The sequence below is a fragment of the Periplaneta americana genome, chromosome 8 (genome assembly GCF_040183065.1).
Source record: "Periplaneta americana isolate PAMFEO1 chromosome 8, P.americana_PAMFEO1_priV1, whole genome shotgun sequence".
Taxonomy (NCBI): domain Eukaryota; kingdom Metazoa; phylum Arthropoda; class Insecta; order Blattodea; family Blattidae; genus Periplaneta; species Periplaneta americana.
The window spans coordinates 121,961,294-121,983,343 of record NC_091124.1 but is presented as its reverse complement, the minus strand read 5'-3'; the positions used below and the strand labels follow the sequence as shown (position 1 = coordinate 121,983,343).

General features: G+C 35.0%; 1 protein-coding gene across 1 annotated transcript in view; it reads right to left on the bottom strand.

The window, feature by feature from the left end:
* The window catches only part of LOC138705010 (stromelysin-1-like), a 62,875-nt gene that overhangs the window by 23,540 nt on the left and 17,285 nt on the right, over positions 1-22,050 (bottom strand). Inside the window, exons 5-7 of the mRNA XM_069833547.1 lie at positions 18,024-18,175; positions 9,130-9,232; positions 7,057-7,332 (exon numbers count right to left, since the gene is read on the bottom strand). Coding sequence (XP_069689648.1) covers positions 7,057-7,332; positions 9,130-9,232; positions 18,024-18,175 — 531 coding nt within the window. The remainder of the gene's footprint in view (positions 1-7,056; positions 7,333-9,129; positions 9,233-18,023; positions 18,176-22,050) is intronic.

Genomic DNA, 22,050 nt, shown 5'->3' with positions numbered 1-22,050 from the left:
TTTTTCTGGTTTACGACGAATAAAAACTTACACTAGGACAACCATGTCAAACATAAGGTTTTGTAATCTAGCAATTTTATCCTTCAAGAGGGAGAAGAGTTGGAATTTGTTGGAGAACTCATCATAGTGATCAACAGATTCATTGCTAGAAAATCTCGACGGTTTCAGCTTCTCCTTTTGAAGAGTTTGTATAGATATGCCTTGAATGATTGTTTATCATAATTTTGCATGTTATTAAATAAGACTTCCGAGAATGAGTTTCAAGAGAGTGACGGCAGCGGCGTTTTCAGAGATGGGTCAGGTACTTTCTAAACCCTGCATATCTGGCCCACCCGAAATAATTAGTCTGGCTACGCCATTGGCATAGTATAAGTAATTCCTATATAACTATGTTAAGTAATAAGGCAGCATTTCTTTACTCTAACCAAAGGATGAATTGAAGGGGGTGTTTATTGAATATTTGCTCATTTCTCACCACCGAATGCGTAACAACACAACCAAATGCAGTTAAAACAGATAACATTTCGAAATTATACAGTTATTTACATCTAAGAGCAAACGAAGTAAATACACAAAATTGTCTATCTCGGTCATTTGAGCTTCGCAGATCGTGGACAATTTTGTCCGTTTAGGATTTAAAAAGTTAACTACTACAGATACCCTTGTGAAGTCAAAGAGGGGACAAAAATAAATTGTATAATAAGTCAATTGAGGGCTTCTTGAATTATTTTCTTTGGGTATGATATCGAATACAACTTTTAGAGGGAAGTTTTCTTTCCAATTTCACTCCTTATATCCATTTCACGGTCCCTCCAATATCTGCACATTTTACGGAAGTCCTTATCTACTGGCTTGCCACAACGAATGAGGAAGACAACTGATGAGACATTGTAACTTGGTCGTCCTTGGTGGTGGAATTGTTACTACTGTGTTCATCATTATGGTGCAGGTTCGAAGATTCGCCTAGGACAGTGGTTCCAAAACTTTTTTGATCGCGGTTCCCTTTTGACTCGAAAAAAGATTTACGGATCCTCAAATTAAATTAAATTAATAGCTACATTAATATAGCTTAGATATAAATTTAATTTACCACCATTTTATATTCTGTACGTATTTAACATCGACAATATGTCTACAACTACATTAATTACCATACATAGCCATGAGTTCATAAACATGCAGTAGTATTTATAAACTGCGTGTATTTCTTCAGTAATTAAATACATAATTACAAAATATTACCTTCAAATTGCTAATGTCACGAATAGTGTTGTTGGAAATGGAAGGGTTTCGCCACTGCACATTTAGAAATTTACGAATATCCTTAAGTAGGCTACACCAGAATGTGGAAGTTCGCTAAATCTCTCTTTTTTCATATTTTCGTTTTTTTGTTGTTGTTGTTTCATCCGTTTTTAAATTAGCAGCACTAGAGTATGATACATGACAAGATGATCGACTGGTTTCGGAATTTGTAAAACTGTCATTTTTATTGTCTTTTATTAGTCACCGATATATTGAGACGACCTGTATAATGCGAAAATTAAAATTATTCGTAATATAAAATTAATATTATTATGTTCGTAATCAAAGGCACGTGGTTATTAACACATAGTTTAACACGAACACTTCACATAAGGCTGCTCGTTCTGAATGAATAAAAACTGACTTCACAATAAAGATAGCAGAAGCAGAAAGCGTGTACAACAATGGACGATATTGGTTTCTTTTTAAAAATACGTGTCAAAATTTATTGCTGACTAAATGACATTGTCAATCAAATTTATTTTACAATTAAGACATAAAGCCTCTGAACACATTTACAAAAACTTATTCTTACACTGTTGGTCTCGAGAGAAAAAACTGCAAAAATTCACACACACAAAGCAGATAAGAACTAACTAATAACTCGCCATCCTCGTCAAGCAGACAAAAATTTTCAATAGAATTGACTACCTTAACTGAAAAATGAAAGTCGTGTTTTTTACAACTCGAAAGTCAGGTCACGCAAGGGTGAGATCTGATCATCTACCCTTGCCGATGTGAAATATGAAACATCGCTGCATACAGGGGTGCACCCAGGAATTTCTCTTGAGGGGGTTCCAATAAAAGAATGTAAAGTTACATAAATGCACGCACGCACGCACACACATACACACACAAACATACCTCTTTCAATTTCTTTTTACAAAACAAAATGCAGTCTTCTTGGCTTTATCTTTAGTGCAGTAACAACATCTTGTGGAGAAACTGTGATATCACGATGGACGTTTAGCAAAGCAAGGCCATTTAGACGATCATTTCCCATGGTGTTTCTCAGGTATGACTTTAATCTCTTAAGAGTCGAAAACGACCTTTCACTTGTACTTGTGGACACTGGCAATGTTAATAAAATCTTCAACAGCTCTTTCACATGAGGATAGAAATCATATTCACATGCAATATACATTTCCCACACTGACTTGTACTGTTTTCCTTTACAAAATGTGTTCCAGAGTTCAAATTCACATACCAATTCCTCATATTGGACACAAAAATTAGTATCTACTTGAGAATAAAACTTGGCCAGAACTATAAAGTCACTAGCAACTCCATCTTCCTTGATCAGACACAAAAATTTTGTCAAAATGTTGCTATGTTTAGCAAATCTTGTTTTTATCTGAGACTGCATATTGGATAGGAATGGCAAAAATACAGTCATCCTGTAATATTACTCAGCATTATCAGCAGGAACATTGCTGCGGAATTGTGAACGTTGTCCAGATGCACATCGAGGGATTCTAATTTCCTCTCCAAGTGACGTCAGCTGAGCAGAAACCGTCGAGAATATAGATTTAAACTGGTCTTCTGCTGCATCACTAACCTGTTGTAACACTTCTAAAACATTTTGTACATGTTTAAGTGCTTTTTCCAAATTCATGTCTTCTGAAGGTATTCACTTAAGGTTTTTGTTACACAGAAGAGCTTGTTGATTACGTGAAGGGAAATTAGGAATGCAGGCTTGGTCACTGAAGAATTCAGCATATTGGCTTTGGAAGATATATCCTTGCCAGTCCACAAAGAAATGGTTTTCAATGCAGGGAGGACAGCATCCATCAGTTCCATTAATACCATCACAGAGTCATGTCTTTCTATCCATCTAGTAGCACACGGAATTATATGCTATCAACGCTTAAAAATTCAGTAAAAATGTTACAACTTTGCAACCTTATGCAAAATTTAAAATGAAAGTTAAACGGATTTTAACTGATCAAACATTTTATTCAGTAAAATAATTCTTAAATCATAAGTTATGATATATGCAATACTACTTGATTATATTACTTACTTACTTACTGGCTTTCAAGGAACCCGGAGGTTCATTGCCGCCATCACATAAGCCCGCCATTGGTCCCTATCCTGAGCAAGATTAATCCATTCTCTATCATCATATCCCACCTCCCTCAAATCCATTTTAATATTATCTTCCCAGCTACGTCTCGGCCTCCCAACTAACACTCTATATGCATTTCTGGATTCGCCCATACGTGCTACATGCCCTGCCCATCTCAAACGTCTGGATTTAATGTTCCTAATTATGTCAGGTGAAGAATACAATGTGTGCAGTTCTGTGTTGTGTAACTTTCTCCGTTCTCCTGTAACTTCATTCCTCTTAGCCCCAAATATTTTCATAAGCACCTTATTCTCAAACACCCCTAACCTATGTTCCTCTCTCAAAGTGAGAGTCCAAGTTTCACAACCATAAAGAACAACCGGTAATATAATTGTTTCATAAATTCTAACTTTCAGATTTTTTGACAGCAGACTGGATGATAAAAGCTTCTCAACCGAATAATGATAGGCATTTCCCATATTTATTCTGTATTTAATTTCCTCTCGAGTATCATTTATATTTGTTACTGTTGCTCCAAGATATTTGAACTTCTCAACATCTTCAAAAGATAAATTTCCTATTTTTATATTTCCGTTTCGTACAATATTCTCGTCACGAGACATAATCGCATACTTTGTCTTTTCGGGATTTACTTCCAAACCTGTCTCTTTACTTGCTTCCAGTAAAATTCCTGTGTTTTCCCTAATCGTTTGTGGATTTTCTCCTAAAATATTCACGTCATCCGCATAGATAAGCAGCTTATGTAACCCGTTCAATTCCAAAACCTTTCTGTTATCCTGGACTTTCCTAATGACATACTCTGGAGCTAAGTTAAAAAGTAAAGCTGATAGTGCATCTCCTTGATTTAGCCCACAGTAAATTAGAAATGCATTTGACAGAAAGTGACCTATACGGACTCTGCTGTACGTTTCACTGAGACACATTTTAATTAATCGAACTATTCTCTTGGGAATACCAAATTATATAAGAATATCATATAAAACTACTCTCTTAACCGAGTCATATACCTTTTTGACTATTTTAAATGTATTTTAATTTGTAGTGTTTTTAATTTTATTGTGGTTTTTTTATTTATTATGTACTTGACGTGTACATCCATATATATGGCCATGTATAGCATAAATAATCAATCAATCAATACTAACTTTCACAAGTACAGTCGTGCACAGTACTGTACAATCGCGTCGATAAACATGGGACTATTATATGTTATTTATTTGAAAATCTATATATATATAATTTGAACTGGTAATGGAAATTACGGGAAAACGGCTGAACAGATATTAATAAATGACCCCCCACTTTGAAGCTTGGAACCCAAAGTTTTTCGGAAAAATAGTAGTTTTCAGTGAAATGTCAATTTTCCTACATCATTTTCCTTTTTTCCAAAATCCATCTTTCGTCAGTTTTGAGAACTAATTAATTGCATTCACGGCCGACTTGATGCTTCCTTCGTTTCTTTGTCGGCCGTGTTGCATTTCAGAATAAAACAAAAGACACACTACAATAAACAACAGACTATTACACGAAGGCCATGACTTACAGGATTGCTGACATAGAGTTCAGATGGCTCAGATTCTTTCACATTATAATGTCAAATTGTCGATCTTCATTTGTGTAATTTTTTGATAACGTATAAAAATAATTTACAGGTCTGATTCTCTGGTCTGTAGTTTTCCGAGTGCAGCTGTGTATTGGATATTAAGAACTACTAAACTTAATAATGTTTGATGATATTATTACCATTAAAAATGAAATATTATTATAGTTAATGGAATGCATAATGCTATACTGATGATATGAAAGTGAATCTTTTGGGGCTTTATGTAAGTAGACGCAGGGAAAGAATATTTTATATTAGATCTTCATTTCTATAATTTACTGAGTAACGGTTATATATAAACTTATGTTACTAAAAATTATAAAACTTACGTAAGGTAAAAATATTGTTATTAAAAATGAAATACTTTTATAGTTATTAATCAAGTGGTGTGGGTCTTTTTCATATCAATGTGATATAGGTATTTATATGTCTGATTCTCTAATTTTCCTTGGTAGTAATTGAGTCATGCTTCCTATTTTAGCTGCGTCTTTGAACTACATCAAAATTAATTTCATATTTATTTGGTTTAATCGATTAGATTTGTGATCGCTGCCAAGCATATTTTTTTGTAGGAGAAATAGCATCCCATTTCACTTCTTGCTACCGTGATGAGTAAGTTTATTTCCCGCAACCAGCAACGAATGAAACACTGAAAGTGCTAACGATTTACGATGGACAGTTTTATTTATGGCGCATATAAGATTCTACGAGTATGACATATGATTCGCCTCATTTTCCACATCTCAGCAATAAATTCCTCACAACAGCCTATATTACAGAAAATACACGGAATAACATTCATTGTTACACAAATTAATCCAGCAGTATTTGGTAGATCTCTATTGTCTGGAGGAAGCGCAAAAATTACAATTCCTAAGAAAAGATCGAAAGGTATTACTTACTGATAAAATAAGAGACCTACAAGATTTTGTAGTCTCTTGATCACCTCAGCAAGATCTCTTAGTGGGGAAAAAGTGATTCTGCCCTCTACATTTCAGGATAGTTCACGAAACATGCTAAGTCTTTTGTTCAAAGCATGACAAAAATTACATTTTCTTAACTTTCACCTACAATCCGCAATGACCTGAAATAGCTACTGCATTATTCCCACATGAAAAACCCACTGATCGTCCTGACATTGTTACTTGCGATTTCGCATTGAAACTCAAGAACTGAAGACGGATAGGTTCAAGGAAAAGTATTTGGCAAAAAAGAAACATTCAGAGGGAGTATGTTTCACTATTATGGAAGCAAATATCTATCAAAATGTCTGGTATTCTTCATTGAAAATAAATCTGAACAATTTTTATTTGAACTTTTTATGGACTTAGTTTGCAGCAATTGCTGCACAAGCCACTAGTGTACCTATATTACCCTTTTTAAGTATTGGCAGATCTCTAAGGATTCGCGGAGTATACTTTGGGAACCACTGGTCTAGGGCGATGGGATTGTGAACATATTTCAGAAGGGATGTAAAAGCGCGGCGCTACAATGATTTACGTCATATAAATGAACTCAGTTCCAGACAATAGAGCTCCGGAAAGAGTTGATTGTTTTTTTCTTGCCTATATACAAATCCATCTGTGCTAATCACTATCATGACCAAGCAGAACTGAACAGGCTATTGTAATAGAACTATATAAGGGTCTTATTTGGCCAAATTTAGAAACATTAAAGAACAACAAAATTTTAAGTTGACACGTATTTTGATATTGTTGTGACGATATGTATTTGGATAATGTCGTTGGAAAGCAGGTTGGATTATGTTTTTGATATATACTTCGTACCATAGTTTTTTTTATTGATATATGGTTTCATCCTCGACTGTTTTCCCTACATCGGGATAATGGATTCTTCCATACAGGACCCTTTAATTTCATAAAATGAAATTCAATAATGCTAGACTACAACAGAATTAAAAAGAAAGTCTGACCATGTCTTAGCTCATTGAAAGGCAACATATGGACACACCACACTCATACAAACATATACACAAATATTATTATATTGATTTCGTTATTTTTAACAAAGGTTTCACCTTTCACATTGTAGACATACTCACTTTTGAAGAAATAGAAATTGGGTTTACCACTCCCCATGACTCCGTCAACATTATTGGGAATTCCTGGCCAATCCATGGATATGTAGGATGAATTGCTGCAAAATGATGAGTTATATTTACAAGTCCAGTACTTGTCATCCTTGAAGAAATAGACCTTTCCAGAGCTGCTCGCTGTGGCAGCATCTATGTTGCTGGGAAGACTTGGCCAGTGCTGGGTAATGAGTTGGGGATAACCACTCGACAGTCCATCTGGGTTTATCTTCCAGTAATATTCACCTGATGTGAATAAGGAGTGTTATTTTTATTTTTTATTTTATTGGGTTATTTTACGACGCTGTATCAACATCTAGGTTATTTAGCGTTTGAATGAAATGAAATGAAATGATAATGCCGGTGAAATGAGTCCGGGGTCCAGCACCGAAAGTTACCCAGCATTTGCTCGTATTGGGTTGAGGGAAAACCCCGGAAAAAACCTAAACCAGGTAACTTGTCCCGACCGGAATTCGAACCCGGGCCACCTGGTTTCGCGGCCAGACGCGCTGACAGTTACTCCACAGGTGTGGGAGGAGTGTTATTGAATGTTAGTAATGTAAATTGTGTGTATTTTCCATTTGAAGAGAATATAGGCCTAGCTGAAGAAAAGAAATGTTAGATATTTCTTCAATACATCAATATATAGGGCGATTCACGAAGAAAGTGCAATATTCTAAGAACTGACTGACAGAAATCAGTGCCCAAAGTATTGAACGCTAACCGTGAATCATCTCGTATTTATTTACTCATCTCAGACCATCTTCTTCTCACTCTGTATAATGACTTTCTTTTTCCACTCGAATGGCAGTAATGTACACCCTTTGAGACGGAAAATGATCGCTCTTCTGTAGCATGAATATGTCTTAAGTGTAGTTCGGATTCACGCGAGAATCACACGGGTAACTATTAAGCATCGAGGTCCGAGGATGAATCGAGTCGTAGCAGCACGTATCTATATGTCACGAAATAACATATTCCCTACGAAGTCTTTATGACTTACTATTAGCGATAAAGTTCTTTCTCCTCATTACAAAGACCAGGCTTTGAATCTCTCTACCTAAAATGCACGTGTGTAAACACAGCCCACACGATGATTCTCGAGCTATTCCGAGGTGGTGCTTAGTATCTGAACAGCGACCAATTTTCGTGTTAAAGGGTGTACTTGTGTTGGCATTTTATTGTTGTTTATTATTACTACACGATTTTTTGCAATTTTCTTACATAAGTTGTGATTTTACTTTTACTATATGCAACCCATCATGAAACTAGGAAACTTTTTCCTGATGTATGTACTTTTAATACATTGTCATTCATTAGCACAAGTCTTGCTGTATGCTTTATCATTTGAACATATCAGCTTTATTAGAATTTTATTAAACAATTTTCTCCCCAGTCTTGTTTGTCAGTGTTCATCCAATTATTATTCCCGAATATATTGAAATCTCTGCCTTTCCTTTTTTCTTCTTATTATTATTATCATTAAAGGGCACTCACAAATTAAATAAGTAAGATTGGAGATTTACTCAATAAACTTATTTTTTGTGACTGCTGTTGTTCTGGTAGAATACTTTGTAATGCAGTCACAGCATATATTTTATTCTGTACTTTAAAGTTATATTTGTGACTCCTAAACACAAACATACAACGGAGACATAAACCCACACATGTACACGCAAGAGAAATATTAGTGTGGGAGGTCTTCCTTATTTTCTTCTGCCTAACAGAATCAGTGATAAGCAACGTTGTACTGACAACTGTATTATTGTTAAGCTTCTTCATTTGTCAACTTATTAATTTCTTTCTTCTGATTTTAATAAAAATGGAATATTTCTTATTTTAAACAGTATAAATCACGATGATTGTTTTATTAATTTGAAGGTCATAAACATGCCACTTAAACAGCTTCGCTTATGACTATTGGAATGCATGCCACAAATAAACAACGTGTTAGAATTAAGTTTATATTTGGTTTGTCACCCAAAAATTACTAACTTACGTATTCGTACATTGTACTGAAATTTTTAGTTCTTAAAAACTCACCTTTAAATACATGCATTATCCCTGTTGGATACTCAAAGATTGCATCCAATGACGAGTCAGCGCATAAATTCGGAGGTTCTTTTGTTTTCCTGCCATACAAAGCCTTTGAAGTTAGAAGAAATAAAAAACATTAACTTATTTTTATACACAAATAAAGAAGTAAATATATTAGAATCTAAAATAAATAAGCTTGGTCGACTACTAGAAAGGACACCAGAGGAAACACAGACGTTAGGTCCTTTTTATAATGTCCACAATTTTAATGTCCATTTTATTATGTCCATTACATAAAAGTCCATTACACAGTGTCCATAAATATATGTCCTATGAAGTATATGTCCATTTTATTTTAGTCCAATTGCACAAATTTTATGTCCACATTTTTACGTCCATTACATGATTGTACAATACATTATGTCCATCTACAAATTTACTTCAATTCCCTACTCAATCTCTTCTGCCTGTTCATCTTCATACAGCTTCAGATGATAACTAATAGCTTTGAGGTAAGTTCTGACGTGTCCTTCGTTGTAGTGGTTGTAATTACGAACAATCTCTTCTACTCGACTTAAATTTTGTAGGTACGATCTTTTAATAGCGTGTTGCACATTCAAATGTCTCCCAAGCAATTGAATTATTATAATTTCATTATTCCTTTGGTCTTTCTTGATAAATTCCATGAATTTCCAGACCGACGCGTGATGTGTGACGATGTGTTTCTGAAAGCGATTGTGCCAGCCCTCGACTATGTTAGTTGTTCGATGTTGTCCTGCCAGAACCTGATTATAAGTGTTCCATATTTGAGGTGCGAATCTAGGTGGCATTGCTATTCTTCTTCTTCTTCTTATTCTCCTCCTCCTCCTCCTTCTTCTTCTTCTTCTTCTTCTTCTTCTTCGAGAAGGTGTTCCTCGGATGTAAGGTCTTTCCATGTGCAATGCTAAATCCATTATATCAGGCTCAATATTATCTATAAGGTTATCAAAAACAGCCTGAACATCTTCCAGTGGTACAAAAGGAATTGACTTAAATAAAAGTGGACATAAATGAAAGTGGACTTAAATAAAAGTGGACATAACAGTCATTGGACCCAAAAAAATGGACGCACATAAAATGTGGACATAGATGAAATTGGACAAAAATATTAAAGGACATAAGTCATATGGACATGGTTTCAATGGACTTAACGTCTTGGAAGCCACCAGAGACCTTCCTGCATAGTCGCCAATTAATAAGCTATGAATTAATGAGACAGAAAGGAGGGAGAATAAGATAAAACGTAGGAGTGCACTTCATTGCAATATTTATGTGAGCTTCTAGTCTGATGACCACCTGTTTCACTGGATCACACATCCCACTTAAGGGACTTGTGTAAATTTTGTAGGGGGTAAAGCCGAAAAACCGTAACATTAACAAACACTCAAAAGGGCCATAGCCAGTCATACACAGTCACCCGCAACTGCATACATAGCGGCTACAATCCCATCCCACAACAGCCGCCTTCCAGCCGTCGAGCAGAGGAAGGAAAGAAACACCGCCAAAGTCAAGTCGTCTTTGCCAGTCAAGATAAGTGAACCCAGAATTTGGAAATACGAAATATACACGGGTGAATGAATCCATTCCTCTTAAGCCTCGTCTCGACATTATATGCCTTAACTCTTTAAGGAAATCACGGGAAATTCAATGGCAGGATGAGTGTACTCAATTTAGTTGATCAAGCCAATTATCTCATTTATAGTGACTCTAATAGCATTGATCTTCCCTGGAAGAAAACATTGATGTTATTGCATAAGACTTTATGGGTGAAAATAAAATGCTTATTTTGTTTTCTCTTGGATTATTTCAATATTGAAGCAAGTAACAATATGTAGAGACAAAGAATAACCTCAATATTTTTATTAATAGGATATGAACAAATATGTCAAAACTGAAAACAATCACTTTTCAACATAGTCCCTACCACCTTCGATGCAGGTATGCCAGAGCTTCCCTAGTGCGAGAATGCAGTCTTCTGACTGCGTGCCACCTATGCACTGACTCTTTTACTTCACCGTTCTTAGCCAACTTCATATCACTGAGTACCTCCTTGATGCGTCCGGTGTGAGGTCCGATGAATGTGTGAGGTGTGAGAGAACACTCGAAAGGAAGATTCGTGAATTTCTTTACTGCCTCACGAGCTCTGTACGACCGCATATTAACATGGTTTACAAGAATGCACGAGAACTGTGCAAACCGCGAAGTTTCGACCTGCTCGCAGGTTTCCAGTGGTTATGAAGCAGATCATGGTATAATTCGCCGTTGACAGAGCGTTCCCAAAGCATGTAATGTCCAAAGATTGGGTCTCTAGCAGTGCCGTGCGGTGGTAAATAATCCTGGTGGTGCACAAATATTTATTATTATGATTATCGTTATTATTATTATTATTATTATTAGATCCTATTATTATTATTATTGTTATTATTATTACTATCATTATTGTACGTACTAACTACTACATAACTATTAACATATTGTTTATTGTTTATTGTTTATTGTTAATAAAATAACATTGACAAAAATACAATCTTAGTTCTTCCCTGAAGGAGTAAAAAACTCGTGCTCAGGGAGATATCTAAACACAAAGATAAACACAAAGATAATTTTTTGACACAAACTGGGTCAAGAAAAAAAAATTGCAGGAATAAATTAAATTTAAAAATACAATTTCAATTTTAACAATTTAAGTAATACAAATACATATACATATTAAATCAATACATATTCTTTAAAAATTAAATTCCTAACGCTATTTTTGAATTTTCTGATACTAAAATTTTCCAAATTTGGGTATTTGTCAATTATTTTATTGTATAACCTTGGACCAAAGTAGGTACCATGGCTCAGAGCTGTGCTTGTGAAACACTTTGGTTCCTCTAGTCGTATAAAATCGATCTTTTAGTTCCATATTTATGATGATGCAATTTGAATTTATTACGGTTTTTATGTATGAAGATTAATACATCTGTTTAATTTTCAAAACACTAAAATCAGTAAACAAAAGCTCAGATGAGTAATCAATTGGTTTATTAAGGCATATTTTAATAATTCTTTTCTGAATAAGTATTAGTAGAGTGAGATTAGAATTACAAGCATTTCCCCACCCTAAAATTCCATATTGGAGAATGGATTGAAATAAATCCATAAATCCATAATGAGACGTAAAATATTAATTGGTAAATATGACCTAAGTATAACAAAGATATAAATTGTTTCACGTAATCTATTGCATAAATATGTAATATGTTTGTTCCATCGTAAATGTTGGTCGATTGTAATGCCTAAATACTTAACTTCTAAGGATTCGGTTAATATGGGACATTCACAATTTTGAGAAGAACAATCTGAATGATGCATTTTGAGCCCAAAAGGAAGATTGAGGAGATTGAAGACCACTGGACTTTAGTGAAAATGGAACAACAGTTGTTTTGGATGTGTTTAAGGAAAGAGCGTTTGAATCAAACCACTCTTTAATTACCTGTAATCAATTATTCGCATTAATATAAGTGCCTTCCCAAGATTTTTCACCAAAAAGAATTACGGTATCATCCGCATATGAATATATAACCCCATTATATTTGCATAAATCAGTTAATAACAAATCATTTATATAAATCAAGAATAAAATTGGATCAAGAACTGTGCCCTGAGGGATCCCTACTTTTATGTTTTGAGTAAAACTAAATTCATTATCAATTTTAGTTACTTGATTTCTGTTATTCAAATATGACTTCAATAAACTTAGAACATGACCATTAATGCCTAACAAGTTTAATTTCTCTAACAAAATATCATGGTTAACGGTATCAAATGCTTTTCGAATATCAAAAAATATACCCAAGCATTTATTCCCTCGGTCTAACTCACATATGATTTTGTTTGTAACACATGAAATAGCGTCATCTGTGCCAAATTTATTTCTAAAACCGAATTGATTTGAAGAAAGTACGTTGTATTTGTCCAAATAATTTAATAGACGACTTTTTATGCATTTTTCTAAGAGTTTAGATATATTGGTTGTCTACAGAAGGCCATGGTTTGATCAATGTGTGCTCTTTAATTTCAAACGTTTATTATGTGATTAATATCCTTAACTGGATCAATTCTTGATTATCTGAAGACTTATTTATTTCGTTTCTTCATGTGTATATTAGGAAAGTTTTTCATCATGTGAACCTTCAAGAAATTCAGTGTGTTTTCTAGTGACTTTATATGCTTGTTGATTTTACATAGCAAAAGTGCTTACAAACATTAATTCGTTTTATTTCGTTTTTGTGTAGTTTATTTACGCGTTCTAGTTTAATTTATCAGTGATGTCAACCAACATCCTTCTGTCTACTCCTTCTGATTCTACTAACACTTCTTCTGTCACTTGTACTTTATGTGATAAATCTTTTACTTATCGAGGCATTAATACCCACATTTCGAGATGTCACACATCATAAGATTCTTCGCTGAATATTACCCCTCAGCTGCCGGAAATCATTACGATATTCCTACACATATTAGTGCTACCAATGAACCTGATGATAATGATTCATCATTACGACAAAATAAAATTGAATTTATTTATTGCAAAAAGTTGTATGATAAAAGGGGTATTCATAAGCACATGAAAGTGGCTCATGGTATACGGTCAACTGCATTTAACATCTGTCCTCATTGTAATAAACTTTTCAAAGGTGTTAAGCAGCATATTGCTAAAGCTCATCCGGAAGAATTTCGTACTAATCTATGTTCTAGTTATAAGTCTAATAATCAGAATGTTTCCCTTGATATACCGGAGATACCACTCCCTAATCTCGAGAGTGAGAATGTTTCAGACAAAAATGATGTTCATGGGTTTCAACAAAATTTGGATGAGTGGATTCAAATTTTTCAGAGTAATATGGACGAAGAAAACTTTCAAAAATATACGGAAGATTTCAAAGATTTTCTTGGTACTGCTCATCATTTTCTCCCAGGCCCCAAACACCCCGCCACGAGGTATTATTCTCGCACGCAGACGTGGTGACTTCAAAAATAATAATAGGCAATATACTGAAACCACAAATCCGCAAAGGGAATCCAAACGAGAAAAACAAGTCAGACTAGAAAAATACAATTACCAGGTGACACAATTCCTATATTATAACCAAAGAAAGAAAGCGGTTCGTCGAATATTTGAACCTAATAAATGTCCTTTAAGTATTCCGGTAAATGAGATTGAAACTACGTTTAATAATAAATTTAATAATGTAAACCACCATCACTTGGATAATTATCCGAACCATATTACTGAAGTTGATAAAGATGATATTAACAACAAATTTCTGGATACTGTTAGTAAGGAAGAAATTCTTAAAGGTATGCAAGGTATTCCGATTGACACTTCTGCAGGACCAGATAAAATATTAATGCGAACTATTAAATGTGAAAAAGTTGCAGTAATTTTAGCATTAATAGGAACTAAAATGTTATCACACAATTGGGTACCTAATTTTTTTCGGAAAGCTAGAACTGTTCTTATATATAAAGGTGGAGAAAAAAAGGACCCAAATAATTATCGACCTATAACCATTTGTTCAGTAATTCGAAGAGTTTTGGAGAGGTGTCTTTGTTCAAGAATGCAACAATACGTAGAATTTAATGAAAACCAACGAGGATTTGTATCTACTGCTGGTGCACAGATTAATGCCTCTATATTAAATTCAGTTCTTCGTAAGGCCAAAACCGAAAAAGAAGATGTCACCATCTTGTTTCTTGATGTGCATAAAGCATTTGGAATCTGTCATTCACAATTCTGCCCTTCCCCAAAAATTACAGGATTTAATTATACATTTACAGTGTGGAAATGAAACCCAGATAGAGGTTGGAATCCATAAAACAAAACCCATACCGTTTAAACAAGGGGTTATGCAAGGCGCTCCTCTTTCCCCAATGCTTTTTAATCTCAGCATAGACCACATTTTTGGCTGAAGAATTTGGATATGACCTTGTATCGGATCTAAATAATGTAGTAACATTAGGATTTGCGGATAATATTGCACTTGTATCTAAAAGTACAATTGCTGCATCTGAAATATTTACCATAACAAAACAGTCATTACAACAGATCGGATTAAGTCTAAATGAATCTAAAACTCAAACCATTGTCATCGAGAAAGGAAAATTAAGTAGTACTACATTGAATCTTGGAGGATCAATTGTTAATAGTATTGATGGAGATGAACGAATCAAATACCTTGGGATTAATTTTTCTGATGACATTAAGTTTGACAGTGCCAAAGTAATCAATAATTTAAATAATAAGATCCAAGCTTTAACATCTACTTATCTTCTGAAACCAGAACAAAAACTCAATGTTTTGAATATGTATATTTGGCCTATACTTGTTTATCCTCTTCAAAATGCTCCCCTTCACTAGCTTTCTGACCGGTTTCTCGAAGATGTGGATAAGTTAATTGAAAGTTCGGTGAAGGAAATTTTATGTTTGCCAGGAGACACGTCCGACGCGATGTTGTACACCGAACGTAAATATAAGGGTCTCAGCCTTTGTAAAGCTCAATGGGAAGCATATTTACAGCATCTCAATATTTGCAACACATTATTGAGAACCTCGACTCCTCTTGTCGTTTCTACAAAGAACATAGCAGCAGAAAAGAAAGTCTGTTCAAGGAAGTTAAAAATTCCACCTGAAGATCTGGATATAAGTAACATCAATGTCCATAAACTACGACAAAATCTTAGGAAACAAGAGTACGACAAATGGTGTGCGCTTCCACATAAAGGAAAAGGTGTTATTTTATTTCAAGAATATACTCCCGGAAATAAATGGATTTTTTCTAAGGAGGGTCTGTCTTCCTCTGAATGGCGGGACGCAATTAAGATGAATGCTAACGTAGCACCAGTGAGAAGTCTTCATGGGAGATCCTTGGACGGTTTCCGTTGCAGATACTGCAACGAGATTGAAACCTTAGCACACGTCCTAGGATCCTGTCAGCATGGAGAACTCCTGAGAAATTCACGCCATCATAACATCCGAAAACTAATAGCACAAGTCCTTAGAAACAAATCCTTCGAGGTCCATGAAGAGGTGCACTGCGTTGCGTCTGAAGGCGGCGGAATTAGAAGAACGGACATCGTGGCTCTAGACAAGACTAATAGTAAAGGCTTTATACTGGACCCAACTGTTAGATTTGAGATGAGCCAGACCCAACCATCCGAGGTCAACAAAGAGAAACAACAAATTTATGAGCCTACTATTCCGTATTTTCGAGAAAAATATCAGATGGAAGGCACCTGGGAAGTACATGGTTTAATGATCGGAGCGAGGGGCACCATCTCACGATCAACTGTAAACAATATCAAAACATTCGGAATCCATGACATCGTTCCAAAAATAATTACTTCAACCATTAAAGGGTCTGTGACAATTCTGAAAAATCATTTATACGGAATATCATAATCCCCCCCCCCTTTTTCTATTCGTTAGTGCGTGATTGTTACAAATATATGTACAAATTTATTATTTCTTAAATTTAAGCTCCTAGTTCACATTTCAATTTGACTCATCTATTTAACTGTAATCGTTACTATTCTTATATGTGTGTTATTCTGTGTTTTTGGCAACCCAGGATGCCTGGGCAGACTATTTCTTGGAAATAAATTATATATATATATATATATATATATATATATATATTGGTCGGTAATTGTTCATGCATTTTTATCTCCTGATTTGAAAATAGGGACAATTATATTATTTTTAAATTTATCTGGAAATTTAGCATGTAAGAAGCACAAATTAAATACATGAACAAGCGGTTTAGCCAAGAAAATACTAACAGTTTAAATATTTTGGAGGGTATAGTATCTTCACCAGGGCTTATGTTAATTTTTAATGAGGAAATATCTTTAATTATTTCATTTTCTGTTACGGGGAACAAAAACATAGAAGACTGTAGTTGTTTCATATTATTACAAAAATTACCACTCTTCCTAGTTCTTATACTAGAAGCAATTTCAATACCAATATTTGAAAAATAATTATTAAACTCCTGAGCTATTTCAAATTTGCCCGTAATTAATACACCATCTTTATTATACAATTCCGTTATATCGTCTTTCACTTTCGGTTCTAAGTTAGTTGCCTCTCTAATTGTCTGCCAAAATTTTTTAGGGTCACTTCGATTGTTTTCTAGTTTTTCGGAATAATAGCTAATTTTCCTGGATTTTATAACATTTGTTAGAATATTTCGATATTTTTTGTATTTATATTTAAGTTCAGTATTGAATGGTTCTTTATGTACTTTCTTAGCTAGTTTATCTCTAGTTCGTATAGACCTCACGATACCAACTGTGATCCAAGGCTTTATTTTTTTATATTTACTAGATTGTTTAATAAATTTATTCGTAGTATTTTTACTAATAATCGTATTCAAAATTTCATAAAAATTATCAAGACTAATATCAGGATTCTCGCACTTAATAACATTATCCCAAGTTTCATTTTTTATGTCAGATAACACATTTTCATAATCTATTTTTTTAACACATGTAGATAATTCATATTGCACAAAAGTAGTGTTATATAGGTATAGATTTACATTATTTGGTTAGTCAAGAAATTTCAGTTAATCAGTTTTCTATGTAGGTCCATTAATAGAAAAATAAAGTGTTCAATTTCTATTGAAGTACACCGTAAATAATATTGTTTTCGCTATATTGCATGTTATAACAAAGTTCACATGCTTCTGTACAAAGTGATCTGTACAGTATAAAATATAATATTGTTCTGGCAATGTTTATAGAAAATTCACACACATTTGTACAAAAAAATCGGTCCTCCCACGCATTTACCACTGCACATACATACGCACCTGTATGGCTTGTACGTCATCACTATGGAGTTTGAAGTGCGGGTCGTATTTCAAGCTGATGTAAGGCTGCATGACGGAGCCTGGCACGGTGGAGTGCCGGAGTCCGAGAGCGTGGCCCAGCTCGTGCATCAGAGCATTGAACAGGTTCGTGCCTGTGGAAGCATTCTCACTTGTTTTAATTTAGCAAACCTCAGTATCTTAATATTAGTTGGTAAGTGCATTTTTTGACACAGTAATTAAAAATACCTATAGATGACATAATACTGCGAAATTGAAGAGATAATGTATATTGTGGAGTCTCGTGAGATAGAGAAAATGGTTGTTTCATTTGCAAATATTGCACCTTATTACAGTAAGATTACCAGAGGATCCTGCTTCCCGGAGATGGTCCCTGAATTTTTCTTTCTGTTTCTGGACAAAATTCGTCACCGGAATGTCCCCGAATCTAATATATTTTTTTTCCAGATATCCCCGGATTTTAATTGTTAATTACTAATACTATGGCAACAGTGCTGGAAGATTCTCGTTGCCTTGGGAGTCTACGCGCGCGTCCGGCGGAGAGGGAGGCGCGGGACGCGCGGGCTCAAGCTTCGGCGGACGTTGAAGCGCGGCGGGGCAAAGGAGAGAGTTGCGTGCCCGACGCGGAGTGTGAAGGGGACGGACATAAGGGAAACGTCTGGAGTCCAAGTGTTGTGGAGGCCCAGAAAGTTCACGACACAGAACGATCGAGAACGTGTAATCTAATAAATAAAAGGGTAAGTGAGCCGCAAAGAGTGAGTCAGTTTTGTCAGCTGTGAGACAGCTAGCTAGTCTTCACGCAAGGTGAACCTGAATTCGATGTGCAGTGAACTTGAGTAGTTCCGCAACTGTGGCAGCGTCCAGGCGAGAGCGGCGTATCCGGGTCTTGGGTTCGGAGTGCAGTGAACTGTGTCTGAAAGTCTTCGGTTCGAAGTGCAGTGAACTGTTTTCTGGAAGGCTTGGGGTTCGACGTACCGTGAACTTGAGTGAGTGAGCTAGAAGAACTAGCCAAGGCGAACGAACTGTGAATTGTGAACTGACAGTTTTGTTTTGTAACTATTGCTTTGTGAACATTAGTTGAGATTAGGAGTACATTGTTGTTCTTCTCAATAATCCACGTGAATACTTATTGTCGTTCTGTGAGTGCAATAACGACTACTGTGTTGCAGTGTTGAGTGGAATACCCATTGTTGACGGGTGTGTGGTTGTTGTTGAAATAAAAGTTACATTATAATTGAAATAAAAGTTACAATATAATTTAAACTTCTGGGCATCTTTAGAAGAACTGGCTCTTATTTCACAACAAAATTCTCATTGTCACTCATGAATTTTATGAAAATGCTGTTCAATATCATAGTGCCTGGGTTATTCATTCGCAAGAAAATATACGAGTATCTACGAAATATAATTATATTGTTGAGACCCTGGAAAGAGAAAAATTGGAACAGCCAGTCCATTATTTTTCTTCAAATGTAGATGGACTTGACCCGGGTGAAAATAATTTGAGGAAATTTCTTTCATGAAGAAATATGTCACTTTAGAGAAAATGGCAAAGTGGAATGGAGAAAATGTTATTCATTGCTCAAAATGGAGTGGAATTTTTAATTGTTTTTCTTTCTGGAGAAAAAAAAAAATGATTCCCTGTGCAAAATTGTAGAAGCTGATTGAACTATCTTTACGAGTATGTTCTGAAAGTAATTGTTCATTGGAGAGAGCTTTTTAATAAACATGATATGAACATTCCAAAAATCCAGAATGAGTTTAGACATCGTCAGCGCCATGTTTGCTATCTTAATCAAATTCAACATCACCTGTCAGGAATTTGCTGAAAAATTGAGATCTAGAAAATATTTGCAAAAAAAATTCACCCCTCTGAAAAAAAACAATGAAACAGTATTTTAGTCTATAAATGCATTTGTGTATTAGTACTTTAAATCTTTAAATTGCGTAAAATAATATAAGTGAACGGAAAATTAACATATATGTTAAAAGTCCTTTTATATGTCGATATTATCCCCGGAAATTGTGAAAAAATCTGGTAACCTTATGCTACAGGCTACTATCCACTATGTCCAAAGAGAAAGTGAAAGTATTACGGAAAGAAAGGAAGAGAAGATGAAAGAAGAAGAAAGTTAAAATGAGACGAGAAAGAAATGTTAAATCTTATGTTTTATTTAACGACGCTCGCAACTGCAGAGGTTATATCAGCGTCGCTGGATGTGCCGGAATTTTGTCCCGCAGGAGTTCTTTTACATGCCAGTAAATCTACTGACACGAGCCTGTCGCATTTATGCACACTTAAATGCCATCGACCTGGCCCAGGATCGAACCCGCATCCTTGGCCATAGAAGGCCAGCGCTATACCAACTCGCCAACCAGGTCGACGACGAGAAAGAAGAAGGGGGAGGTGAGGTGGGAGAAGAAGAAAGCAAAGGATAAAATGTACCATCAAAATAATCCAGAACGTATGGGAAGCTAAAGTGATACATGAATGTTTTACCAATACTACGAAGTTTCTTATGAAACGTTCTGTAATTCTGCCGCCTTCCTGCTAAACTGACCTGCTACGGATTTTAAAATCCGGGGAGACAACCCTCTCTATTCGTGAAACGCACTTTAGGTATATGTTTCTGCTTAAAGGTAATTGGGCGCGAACCCCTGGAGGTCTATACTTATTCTAATGCGTGGCCTGCTTCGCACAAAAATCACATTTGTGAATGTTAGGCTTTGCCTTAACCTTTTCCACATTTCCTTTTCCAGTATTTATTTCTTAGTATCGAGATCAGCGTTTTGCTCAATGAACCACGTACCTAAACATATTGACTGTTTTTAGGGACAATGTGAAAAAGAACTATTTCTGATATTACAATTCACTAGGCAATACAAAGTCTCTATAGCAACGTAATTAATGCACTAATTGGTCCGTAATGCTGGAAATGGGATGCTGGCTTCAGGGGAAAATAAACATATTCCGCTTCGAAGCGTCCGAATTGTGAAAATATCAATTAATTCCTTTAGTTTTCTTGTTTTAATAAAAATGTACGCCCCTCAAACTCACTACAGCCTTCCTATATTTTCAGATTAGTGCTTATATCCAGTTTTATCATAAACAGACTGTACCAAACAGATTTCTACATATCTGCAGATTTCAGTTAGAAAACTTAGCCATTAAATATACGAGTTGCAATCAAAAATAAATAAATTTTAACTCAGCAAAGAGTAATTGCTAAAAGTACTAATTTCTAGCAGAGTCTACGATCAAACACTTGCAGGCTACGTTTGGAAATATTCTAGCAATCGCAAACCAATCTTTAATACTGGCAAAGAAATCCCGCTAAGAATAGGCCTAGTGGTCATGGGGCCAGATTATGACAGTATCGTCTACCAGCGTTTCTCAAACTTTTTTGAAGTGGGGACCACTTTTTTAACTCGGAACAGTTCCGCGGACCACCTCACTCTTGTTCCCTTCGAAAGTAAATTTATCATTTTTGTAGCATATTTTAATACCAGTATACTTATATTTTAACAAAATAATTAATTAAATTAAATTAATTTTATATTAGTATTAACTAATTAAGCTAATGTTAATAGAAAAAAATTACTTTTGTTTCTTTAATAATTCAAGGCTATTAGAGTTTGGATAATCTTTAACTTATTAACTAAAAATAAAGAAATAAATGTTGGTTCTCATATTAATGAGATAGATGAGCCTGCCGATTCTTGCACACTTGTTCTATAGGCCTATTTGGATTTATGCTGGTAAACTTAAGTTGGAGATCGTCACATACATCGAGTCGGTTTCGGTACTTTGTTTTTATTAGAGTTAGTGATGAAAACCCTTTCTCACACAGATACGTATAACCTCTAAAGCACCATTGTACAGTTCACTATATTCTCTTTTTACTTGTGATGAGGTCCAGAAATTAACTATACCTTCCGTTTGGAATTTCATTTTAAGTCCGGTTTCATTCGAGAGTTCAATTAACTGTTCTCTTTCACTCAATGAAAG